Raw genomic sequence first — 12,583 nt, forward strand, 5'->3', positions numbered from 1 at the left:
GAATCCCGACAGAGGGGGGAAACACAAACACGGGGACACTTGTTAGGCCTGTCAAAGACCCCACACAGCAGAGCAGAATGTTTGGAGGAGGCACAAAAAGTTCCACATAATGCGGCTATTTATCCTTCATGTGACTTTGCGCATATATTACAGAGCCACGGTCATGAAAAGAGAGACACAAAGAGCGCAACGTGCAGCTGAGAGTCATATCACACGCAATCGAAAAGCCACAGAGCGCTTCTGTGTTGCGCTCAAAGAGGAGCTGTTTGTCACTTCAACACCCCGAACCTGTCTTACATCACCACGACACATGCAGGGTTGATTCATTTTCCAGGACTGCGGCTTTGACAGTACTGCCGCTTCAAATCACAGGTTTACACAACGTTAACGCGCTCGTCCTTGTTAATACGACATTGTTTCTATAGTAACAGCTTGTTCGCAGGGACTTGTACGGTACACAGTGCGTGCAGGTTTCATCATTAAAATGGTGATGGAAGGAGATGTTTATTTAACATTTCTGGAAGGAGTCTCCAGTGACATCTTCAGGACAGAGGGGTTTTACATGTTGCGCTTTCTCTCTGTTTTTTATTTTTATTTTTGATTAACTTCAAGAAAGAGAGAGAGAGAGAGAGAGAAAAAAAGAGAAAAGCTGGTGAGGGAATGACGGTTTATAGCTGCTATAACGTAAACACTGACGTAACATTAGGAACGAACTTGTTGTGCACACATTCAGTTACGCAACGTTAAACGTAGCTATAAACAGATGAAAAGCACGACGTGTCGTTCTTTAATTAAATGAATCGTTCTTAGCATTGACGAATTGCTGCGGTATGAGAGGAATAAAACACGGCCCCGCGTGCTGTTATAGGAAAACAATTTACCTTTAAGGTGTTAGGAGTAACTCTGCTTCATCACACACACACCACCCCGTCACTGATTATTTTCCGATAGCAGCATGACATACGGTGTTTTACTCGTTACTTAAATACTAGCTTCGTTATATAACTTCTTCACTGGTGTGAGTGAGTGAGTGAGTCAGAGAGTGAGAGAGAGAGAGAGAGAGATTTCTTCATAACTATCAAGTATCTTGATGTACATAAATTGATGTAAATACACGGTGTTATAAACGAATCCCCGCAGAGTTTAAGTCTGTCTCCTCCCACACATCTGCGATCCAAAACTGTTCCTAAAGCACAGTTATGTAACATAAAAAATAAAAAATAAAAAAAACAGGCTTCAGACTAGTAAATAAATAAAGAACTCAACCCTAACCCTCACACCTTTTAACACCTTGAGTGGGAAAAACGGGACAATTGTGAATGTCGGAGTTAACAGGGTTAATATTATTAATCGCACAGGTAGACGTTGACCTGCTATGGTATTATTGCCCATCGCACTTCCTCCATAGGTGCCTATAGGATTACTCCGCTCGTCTTTGAGCCTTGCCCGAGTCATACAGGCGTCCAAAGTGAATAAGGCCCCACTGGCACCGTTAATGCATGTTCAATGCCACTGGTTCCGTATGGCACAGGTCATCTGCAGGGTCGTCAGCCGGGTGCCACCGCTCAGCAACCCCGGAACATCTCCTGGTGGCGTCTCCCTGCCACACTCTGCAACTAGACCTCAGATTAGGTGTTACTACACCAACACTTGTGCTTTCTCCTCACCCAGAGCCAAAAGCTGCTCTACTCAGTCTCTTCAGTCAGGTCTTTCAGGGCCTTGCGCTGGTTTGCTCCAGTTACCCCCATATCTCTCAGAACGCGAGCAGCTGATGTTCCAACAAAGCCATGCCATCCTACTTCTCCTGGGTAGATGATGGTCCTCCTTACACTCAGCGATCAGATCTGAGTACTTCAGCCTCTTCATCTCAAAGCCAGCTTCTACTCCCTTGTCCGAAGGGACAGTCAGCTCGATGATGAGCACGGGGTTATAAACACAACACTAGGCCTGGTCTGAGGCCTGGTCCATGCTAAATGACAGTTTTATGTTTTGGCCACACTTCCGTATACGGTCTGTCTTTACAGAGGTTTGCCGCCCATGATGAAACGCAAAAACAACAGAACAGCATACACGACATGCACACTGGGTGTTTAACCCATGACCTGTGCATCATTTCCACTCTTTTGTTTTCCTCTCCATAAAACATATGCGTCGCCACATTTACTGGTGAAACGTACCAGGTTCTAGTGCAGCTCGACACCTGTACGTAGAATTGAACTAACACCTACAATTCATACAGGACCGAGTTATCTGAAGTGTTGAATGAACGAGCTCTAACGGTGTTGAATTAAACTTTATATTATCATTCAATACACTCTTATGGTTTTGAAACGGGCCTAATTTTGTTTTAAAGCTCTCATACGATAGATTTCCGTGCATCCGAGATCAAAAAACACTTTAACGTGCTCATAATTTAAACTGCAGCGTTACCGTTTCCCCCCCAGTGTCACAAACGACTCGTTAAATGATCCGTTGTAAAGGATTCGTTCTAAACGCCTCCTTTCTGAGAGCGTACTCCGCTCTGATCGGTCAGACGTCCCGGTCTGTCGTGATTGGTCTACCGCTGTCAGCGTGTGTCGAAAAGGAAACGCCCACTACCGTAACGAGTTTCAGCTCCGTCTGTCAGCGAGCAGGTGATGAAGACCAGAGGTGGGGCTTTTTTGTTACGAACCTACGTAGGTTAGTACAGGAAGTAAAGTCTGGAATCACTAACGACTCGATTCAGCTGTTCAGAATCGGTTCCTTCTTTTGGGAGTCGATAACTCCGTTTGTCGTGAGCTTTGATTTTTGAAACTTTGCAGACTTTTTACATTCACAAACAGCTACGTATATAACACACTACATGAAAGGTAAGATTTGAAAGACCATAACAGGTGCACTTTAAAGTGTTGAGGTAACAAAGTCAGCACACAGCGAAATCCACAGCGTTGAATAAACACCTACAGACCTGAATTATTGACCCTAAGTGTTAAATGAACACCTTACCTGATATTAACTCTGCCGGTGTTTGAACACCTTCACTGAACACATCCAGTGTTGAATTAGCGAGATGAATCGGACCCGCACGGCCGTCCTAAACGCTCACAAAGTCAACCGTTTAATGTACAACCTTCACTCCTATAGCGTTAAGGAGATAAATACGGCACCTTCGAATTCTGGATTAAAATGCTGAGAGGTTAAAGACCTTTACTGAACATATACAGTGTTTAGTGTGCATGTTAAATCAACACCGCCAGCTGTTATAAACACTCACAACATCGAACAAAAGTACAACGATCACTGCTACAGCGTTGAGGTGCTGAGGAAAACAGCACAACCGCGAGTGCTGAATCAATAAATGTTGGTTAAACACCTTCACTTAACAAATACTTTTGAAATAAGGTGTCGAATTAACACCCACAACTGTTATAAACAAAGTGGAACAATCGGAGTACTACACTCACTCCTACAGCGTTGAGATGCTAAAGACGGCACGTGGAACAATCCCAAGTGTTGAATCAACACAGTACACATGTTGAATTTGGAGGTTAAACACCTCCACTGAACACACAAACGGTGTTGAATCCAGAGTAACAGAGTTGACTAAACTTTGTCAGTGTTTGTATGAAAGATTGGATTCGGATGCTGGAAGTTTCTCACTCACCCATGTTGAGGAGTTCAGCCGCAGTGTTTTAGAGTTCGGTGTTGGAGCGTGTTGAGTGTTTAGAGATCTGCTAGTCCACAGTTTGACTCCTGAGCAGTGTGATGTGGGTCGCTCAGTCCCGCAGAGGATCAGACGCTCTGATCAGCGCAGACAGGAGGAGGAGAAGGAGGAGGAGGAGGAGAATGAGGAAGAGGAAGAGGAGGAGGAGAGAAATCCATCAATGGAGGTTTATTCACACTGCACTCTTTCTCTTTGAAATCTTTTTCAGTCTCACTACACCCACTACTGTCTGCTTTTAGACTCATGATGATGTTACACGCTGCAGTGCACCTTCCACTGTTCCCTTTTCACTCCTCAAGTCTTTCCTAATGAGAGTATATTTACAATACAGATGTTCTCAAACACTCAAATGCACAATACAGGATTGAGAAACGTAAGGATTAGCACGAACTGTCCTGGCCTTAATCACACGTTTAATATTCCTGTTAAAGATTGAATGCATGCAAAGGTGGCAAGGCATTTAGGAACACACAACTGCTATCATTTTAGTAAGAGATCTTATACACAGATGCGCGCACACACACACACACACACACACACACACACACACACACACACACACACAGGTTGTTGAATTCAGGCATGAACGTGAACAGGAAACAAATGAATAAAAATCATCCTCACATCCTGATCAGTGAAAGAGTGTCAGCACTGTCAAGCTTCAGCGGCAAAATGGAATAACACACCCCTTTTACCCTCTACAGCTGCAGTGGAGAGAATGTGAAGGATACACAGCGCCACCTGGTGGTCTATTTATGAAACTGTTTCAATAAATAAGACCATATATAAAAAAATATTTTATGGATAAATTCATTGTGTGCATTCCTAAAATTTAAGTCTGAAGCGTAATTGAGCTTAAAACCATTTTGATCTTGATACGTTAACACTTTAACCCTTTCTCGCAGAACACTGGTGATCCATTACGCCGCCACAATGGACATCGACTTATCGGACATTCTCAATCAGTGTAAACAAATGAATCATTTTATCGCCGCGAGTCTGTTATAAGATGAGTCAGGGCACTGTTGGGTTTCTGTGTGTAGAGTAGCGCGACTCTGTGTTTAGCTGCTGGCGAGCAGGGCGATGGGAAAGGGGAGGGGTGTGAGCCTCCTGCTGGGCAAACAATTCACACCTCTCCACAATAACACAACACTGGTACGGATAACACAGACAGCACAACTAAAGCTTTTTTAGATAGTAAAACACGATAGGTTAGGTAAAAGGAATACTTATGGAAAAACTGCAACTTCTTCAAGCCCTGAGTGTCTACTTTTATATGAGCCATTTACCACTACTGTGGAGTGTGACATCACAAATCAATTCTGAACACGGGCACACCCAAAAACAGGAGCAAATTCCTTTTTTTTTTTTTGCCTCTGGTATTACTATATGGAATTATAAATGCAATTATTATTATTATTATTATTATTATTATTATTAGTAGTAGTAGTAGTAGTAGTAGTATTGTTGTTGTTGTTGTTGTTGTATTGTTATTATTCTTTTATATATTTGATTTATACAATACCCTTTTAGCCTCCAGTGTCACTTTACAAGTACATACCACAAATTATTTATTATTATTATTAATTATTATTAATTTATTTACATATTTATTCATTTACTTATTTATTTATCTATGTCAAGGTTGGTGACGTCACCACAACGCGACGCATCATGGCTACGGAAGCCGCAATGTAGTATACATACGAGGATACAAACAATAAACAACTCATTTTATTCATTAGCATGCATATTGTTCTTTATACAAATGTTGATTTAAAAAAAAAATAGTCAGTATTATGTTTTTCTCTTGCTGTCTCTTCGAGAGCTACGCGAAACAAAGTTGCCATGGTAACCATGGTCGGTACTGTAGCCGCAGCGTTAGCATCTCTCCACATTGTGAAGAACAACGACGAAAAAAACCTAGAGAAAAACCCAAACAAAAACAAGCACATTAATAAATAAAAAAACAAAAAAATAAATAAAAGCTTAAATAAAAGTTTTTTTTTTTAAAAAGATGGATGAGATCAGAAATACATTTAAAGAGGTTAAAATAAATAAATAAATAAATAAATAAATTCAGCTCCGTTCACTCCCATTCATTTGTCTCCCCCTGGCGGCTCAGCGCTCTTATTGCAGCGCTGTACAATGGGGATGAGCAGCAGGAAGTAGGAGCAGAAGGATCTCCTCTTGGTATAAAGGTTTAATCTCAGCACCACGGCGCCGGAGCACACACACACACACGCACGCACGCACGCACGCACACACACCTACCGAGGTAAGCGACTTGATTTTTCATACACCTCCAAACATTTTTTTTTGCAGCAGCCCCGCTTTAAAACGTATAAAATAGCTGAAATGTTCAAATGCAGAGCCGCATCTGTCTGTAGTCCAGATCAGATCAAGCAGACCTGAGCTGACCATGCTGCAGATTAAGGCTTTACCTGGACATGGGTGCTCAGTGCACAGCATTTCTCAGTGTACTGAACGCAGGAAGGCAGGATTAGGACTCGTTTTTGAGTGAATGCATTCAGAGGAATGACAGTGCATGTCTCTGGACCATCAGCTAGGACAGGATATTATTATAGACAGCAGAAATCCTCAGGGAGAAATTGATGTGTGTAATATATCTATATAAACTAAATACTGTGCTGAAAACTACGCTGGATACAAATGAAAATATAAATTCATTGTAATTAAAGAGAAAAAAAACCCTAACAACCCTATATATATATATATATATATATATATATATATATATATATATATATATATATATATATATATAATTCATTTTGCTTTTAGTCATGTGCAAATAATCCGTTTATAATACATAACACTATTCAACGACAATAACTGCTTTATTATTTATATATATAAATATTTTAAAAACAAAAAAATACTTTTCACACAGTTATTTACTTAATAAAGAACCAGGTCCTCCAGAAATGAATGGCTCCCCCCTATTGTACCCTACCTCTGTTTTATCTCCGTGCTATAAATGAATGATTATGAATCACTGTTTACATATTTCTCCAGATTGACTCGTTTCTGTAACCCACTTCCTGTCGTTGCTTATCTGTAAAACACGGCATTCCTGCGTTACTGTGCGCTTTAACCACCCCAAATATCAGTTCATCAGGACCACTTATACCTTTATTTCTAAGTGGTTCGGACAGATTAGGATGATTTATGACCCGGATACGGGAATTAAAACATATTTGAATTAGGAAAAAAAAAACGAAACAAGAAAGGAGCGTCGTAAGCTTGTTTTTACTTTTCTGAATTAGTTTGAAATCATCAAGAATTTAGTGTTAAATCATCCAGTTCGTTTTAAACGCCGAAACCAAATTCACGTTTTTTTTTTTTTTAAAGCAAACGTGTTTAAATAGTTCGGTTTATTTTGCATGACAGTAATTAGGTTACGTTTAAAATAGGACGTAATTTAACTTACAGCGGGGGAAATAAGTATTGAATGCGTCAACATTTCTTTCAGTAAATATATTTACAATGAGACTATCCGTGTGAAATTTTCACCAGACATCAGTATTCACTCAAGAAATCCGGAAATATAAAGAATTCACAACGTTAAAGTCTATAAATGAAGTTATGTGTGATGAAGAGGAATGACACGGGAAAAAAGTATCGAACACGCTAAGTGAAACGTATTTAACACTTACCGGAGAAGCCTTCGTTTGTAATGATGTCTTCAGGTCGCTTCCCGTATGAAGAAATGAACGGGCCGCAGTATTCAGGTGTGATTTTGGTCCGTTCTTCTAAACATATTGTCTTTAAATCTTGTTCAATTGGATTCGAGTCAGGTGATCGACTGAGAACTGAGTTTTCTTAGCGTGTTCAATACTTTTTTTCCCCGTGTCATTCCACTTTATTACACGTAACTTTTATTTATGGAATTTAACGTTGTGAATTCTTTACATTTCCGGATTTCTTGAGTTAATACTGATGTCTGGTGAAAATTTCATGTGAATAACATCATTGGAAATATATTTACTGAAAAAAAAAAAAATGGTAACGCGTCCAATACTGTATAAATCAAACATGACAGCTATACCATGCGTGTGAAAATACATATAAAGATATTAATTATATAAGCATATTAAATAGGTGTGTAGATATGTAAATATATATATATATATATATATATATATATATATATATATATATATATATATATTTTTTTTTTTTTTTCATTATAAAAATCAATATAAAAAGATTTTACTTTCATATCACAACAAAATGGCTAGCTTATAGTATTACAGCATTATTATTACAGCTTTATTACAGCTATATCATCACCTAAACGCTGAGGCGTAAAGAACACGGCAGTACATTTCTCTCAGTAGAAAGTCTTGAGGAACTCTCAATTCTGATTGGTCAGAAGGTGTTGATTTCTTTTCTACGACAGCAGCTCTGGCAGTAGTGCAGCTGCAGGTCCCGGGCTTAAGCTGTATTAACGCGCTCGTTGTCGTTTCCGTAGTAACAGCTCGTTCACGGGGACTTGTGCGGCGGACACGTGCACGAACGAATAATAATAATAATAATAATAATAATAATAATAATAATAATAATAAGTGTGTAATCGTTGATATGGTGAAGTTTGCTGTAAGGAGGAATGTGTTTATTGAGCATTTTATGGAAGGAGTCTCCAGTGTCAGCGCTTTGTAACAGTCAGAGGCAAAGCTGTAACTTTGATTCACGGTGACATGACAAGCTGAAAAAAGCGGACGGAGGGAGGGAACTGGTGAGGGAACAAGTGTTTAAGTGATAATGAGTCTTTATTGATCACATACACATTACAGCACAGTGAAATTCTTTTCTTCGCATACCCCAGCATGTCAGGAAGTTGGGGTCAGACATGATACAGCACCCCCTGGAGCAGAGAGGGTTAAGGGCGTTGCTCAGGGGTCCAACAGTGGGAGCTTGGCAGTGCTGGGGCTTGAACCCCCAACCTTCCGATCAGTAACCCAGAGCCTTAACAACCAAGCCACCCATTATAAACGGATAAAATAGCAAATGTATGATGTTTTTTAGCAAGTATTTTCCTATAAGCGCACAACGCAGAGTGTATTATTACTGAAATGTCGTCTATCCTGTACAGGGTTTATTACAAAATGGTTACTTTTGGTGCAGACATGAAACGTGTCTCAGATCCTCGACTTGATTTTGGATAAAGAGAGAGAAATTGATCCTGCGTTTTGATTTTAACAAACCGCTTCTTTACATCATGCGTTTTTGACCAGTAAGTAAATGTGTAAAGTGTTGTTGTAGTTTTTTCTTTTTAATAAATGAATAATCTTGTTGTTGGTATGTGATGAGAGTGAAAAGAAACACGGAGCTGAAATGAAGCAGCTTTTCCTCACACACGGACCTGAGGGATTAAGACGTGAGCGTGCTCGTGAAAGACACTTATTCTGCAGGACGGTCATTACGGTTAAGCCTCCTGCTGTGAGCGCCATCTCGTATCGGAGCACAGAGACCGGGCCGATGAGTCTGTCGGTCCCGCAGTGACTCGAGGAAACGTCGTTCCAGCTTCACACTCGTTACAGAGTGCCGGAGAGACTAATCACGGGCGTGTTTATTTCCACACAGCTGCACTGAGGATTTACACAGCGCTAATTCTGTTCCATCAGGAGCTTGTTTCAGACTGTTTAGCCGTCTGTCACTGTGTGTGCGAGTGTGTGTGTGTGTGGGTGACAAATGAGGACAAGCAGGAAGATGGACGAAGAGATGTCGAGGGTTTTAGATTAAAGGGTTCAGGATTATAGTGGATTAATTAGAGAGGTGTGGATTGGAAATAAGCAACAAGGTGACTGTTTGGTGAACGGCCCATTTGAATCTTTCTGGCAGAGGCAGTCAGGTTTTCATGTAATATCTGTTGATATTTGATAGAGTCCATGATGCCATGTGTCCTAACAAAATGTCCAGGTCCTCTGGCAGAAAAACAGCCCCAAAACATTAAAGATCCTCCTCCATATTTAACCGTGGGCATGAGGGACTTTTCCATACGGCTACCTCTCTGTGTGCTCCAAAACCACCTCTGTGTTTATTACCAAAAAGCTCTATTTTGGTTTCATCTGACCGTAGAACCCGATCCCATTTGAAGTTCCAGTAGTGTCGGCACACTGAAGACGCTCGAGTGTGTTTTTGGATGAGAGTAGAGGCTTTTTCCTGAAACTCTTCCAAACAGCTTGTGGTAATGTCGGTGACTTCAGATTGTAGTTTTGGAGACTTTCTGACCCCAAGACACAACTAACTTCTGCAGTTCTCCAGCCGTGATCCTTGGAGATTTTTTATCCACTCGAACCATCCTCTTCACAGTGCGTTGAGACGATACAGACACACGTCCAATTCCAGGTCGATTCATAACATTTCCAGTCAACTGGGAATTCTTAATTATTGCCCTGATGGTGGAAATGGGCATTTTCAATGCTTGTGCTATTTTCTTATCGACACGTCCCATTGTGTGAAGCTCAACAACCTTTTCCCGCACATCACAGCTACATTCCTCGCTCTCACCCATCGTTATGAATGACTAATGGAATTTGGCCTGTGTGTTACCTCATATTTATACCCCTGTGAAACAGGAAGTCATGGTTGAAGAATTTCCTGTTCCTAGTCACCCAGATGTACTAAAAAAACCAATTAAAATATCAATGGGAATATACTTCAAATATTTTTTTAAATTGTTGCACACCTATATTTAACAAAGATTTCTTTTTTTTACAAACCTGTGTTTTCTTTGCAATTGTTTGATATCCATGAGAGCAGAGTATTTTTGTGAATTTTTTGAACAAAAGATCAAAAGGTTAAACAATAAAGACCATTTTTCACAGCCTTCTTTGCTCATATTTACCAAGGGTGCCAATATTAACGGTGTGCGCTGTATACAGTAATTCTGACGTTTGTATCAATGCACCAGGTTTAAAACAGTAAAGCTATTTGTGTTTTTTTTTCCCAAACCAAAATCTAACTGTTAACAGACCACATTGCACGGCAGATTTTTTAATTGCGAATATTATTAAAAACACGTTCAATTATTTATCGAACACCGCGTTTTATCGTCTTTCTCAACGCACGTCCTCTCGTGGCTTTCTTTATCACTCGGTTTTATTCCACATCACGCCTCTCCGTCTGTCCTTCAGGAGGATCCCTGACCATTTGTGCTCTAATTCTATCATTATCACAATAATAATCACCACTGAGAAGAAGGTGCTCTGATGCAGTAGCAGATCTACACTTGATTCACTGGATCCGTGTGTTATTCAATGAAAAATACAATTAGGTTGGATTTCGACTGAGATTGATTCAACTTTATTCTTAAAACATGATGTATAAGGCAGTGACAAATCCAAACAGCTGGCTCGAATGATTCCTCAGAACGCCTGCTTTTGGTCTCTCTAAAAAAAAAGTCGTCCTGTCATGTGTCATTAGATGTATATAGAGATATTATGAAGAAAAACAAAGCTTTGGAGAGTGTTTATAGCTAGCGCAGATGCTAATAATCGAATTTTTTTAAGTTGATAAATCAATTTCTTTAAGCCAAATACACTTAAATATAACAAAAAATTTAACTCAAACGTACGTTAAAATACATTTTTGTTATATTTAAGTGTATTTGGCTTAAAGAAATTGATTTATCAACTTTAAAAAATCTGAGGTAATTAGTTTCCTCAGATTTTTTGAGTTAAATGAACTGAACCGGTTTTACAATGTACAAAAAAAAAAAAAAAAAATACAGCAAGGTTTTTTCACTCTACTTCCAGAAAATCAAGAACAAAGAATTCGAATCAGGTGCGTTTAGCATTTTTTTTTTTTTTTAGTTTTTTTTTTTATCAATTCACGAAGTCGTGGTAAACTTTATCGTAACGTATTATACCGTAATTGTACGACGCGATCGTATTTTGTGCAGGAAATTCGCTTGTTATATTGTAAATAAAAACGCCTGCCTATAACTTGCCGCATAAACCAAACACATAATAACTGAAATCAGCTTTTGAGACGAGTAAACGTTCAATTTCAACAAATTTACCGTCAACTACATTAGTTGCATCCATCGATTCCGCCGTGTTTTCTTACTGACACCCCCCCCCCCCCCCCCCCCCCCCACAAAAAAAAAAAAAAAATTGGAAACTCGGAAAGCATCAATAGACAAACTGCTTAAAATGCAGGTGAACACTATCAGGGAACAAACCAATGACGGGACAGGGGCGGAGTCTGAACGAGAACAAAAAAACAAAACATACAATAAGCACGTGGTATCCGTTGCATGAGCACGTGACAAGAACGCAAACGGGGAGAACGATAAAGTCAGGTTCATTTGTACAACCAAAACCTTTTGAAAAATATATATTTTTTAGAAGTATTGAAATGCATAGATTAAAAAAAAACAAAAAAAAAAACAAAACAAATAAAAGACAGATAAAAAATGATGGTTGAAAATAAACCAAATAAAGAAAAGAACATGACACACCAAGTTAACAGTTAACGACTATGCGAATAAAAATAGAAGCATTTAATTGAATTAGAATGGCAATAAAGTAAAACTTGCAACACAGAGCATTCGGGAATCATTTATTTACACGTAGAGCAGCAGGCAAAGCTTCGTGGGCGGAATTAAACAATGTGCTGTCTATGGCTCTTTCTCAGTACGCGTTCTTGTGTGCTTCCTGTATTGACGTCATCCTTTAATGCCCAAGTTACCATCCAGTACTCAAGAGCACAGTTACCAAGAAGAGTTAGAAAACACTGATGTGTTATTAGTATTGAGAAACACTCTCTCTGAGAGTGAAGGATGATGGGACGCTTCTGTATTCCTCTGGTGTAAAACAGATGCTTTTGTTGCAGATGTTTATTCGCCGT

The 12,583-nt window shown here is 39.5% G+C and overlaps 2 protein-coding genes across 3 annotated transcripts in view; one reads left to right on the plus strand and one right to left on the minus strand.

The window, feature by feature from the left end:
* Positions 1–4,361, minus strand: part of gpm6ab (glycoprotein M6Ab) — a 75,599-nt gene extending 71,238 nt beyond the window's left edge. Inside the window, exons 1-2 of one of the 2 annotated variants that reach the window (XM_053679902.1) lie at positions 4,328–4,361; positions 3,644–3,780 (exon numbers count right to left, since the gene is read on the minus strand). In XM_053679902.1, coding sequence (XP_053535877.1) covers positions 3,644–3,647 — 4 coding nt within the window. In that variant the 5' untranslated portion in view covers positions 3,648–3,780; positions 4,328–4,361. Of the gene's footprint in view, positions 1–3,643; positions 3,808–4,327 lie in introns of those variants that run through there. The other variant, XM_017463383.3, reaches the window with a different exon arrangement.
* A 1,448-nt stretch (positions 4,362–5,809) lies between these two features.
* wdr17 (WD repeat domain 17) overlaps positions 5,810–12,583 on the plus strand; it is a 116,722-nt gene continuing 109,948 nt past the window's right edge. Inside the window, exon 1 of the mRNA XM_017463393.3 lies at positions 5,810–5,981. The gene's annotated coding sequence lies outside the window, so the exon portion shown is untranslated. The remainder of the gene's footprint in view (positions 5,982–12,583) is intronic.

This window comes from Ictalurus punctatus, chromosome 3, assembly GCF_001660625.3.
Source record: "Ictalurus punctatus breed USDA103 chromosome 3, Coco_2.0, whole genome shotgun sequence".
Taxonomy (NCBI): domain Eukaryota; kingdom Metazoa; phylum Chordata; class Actinopteri; order Siluriformes; family Ictaluridae; genus Ictalurus; species Ictalurus punctatus.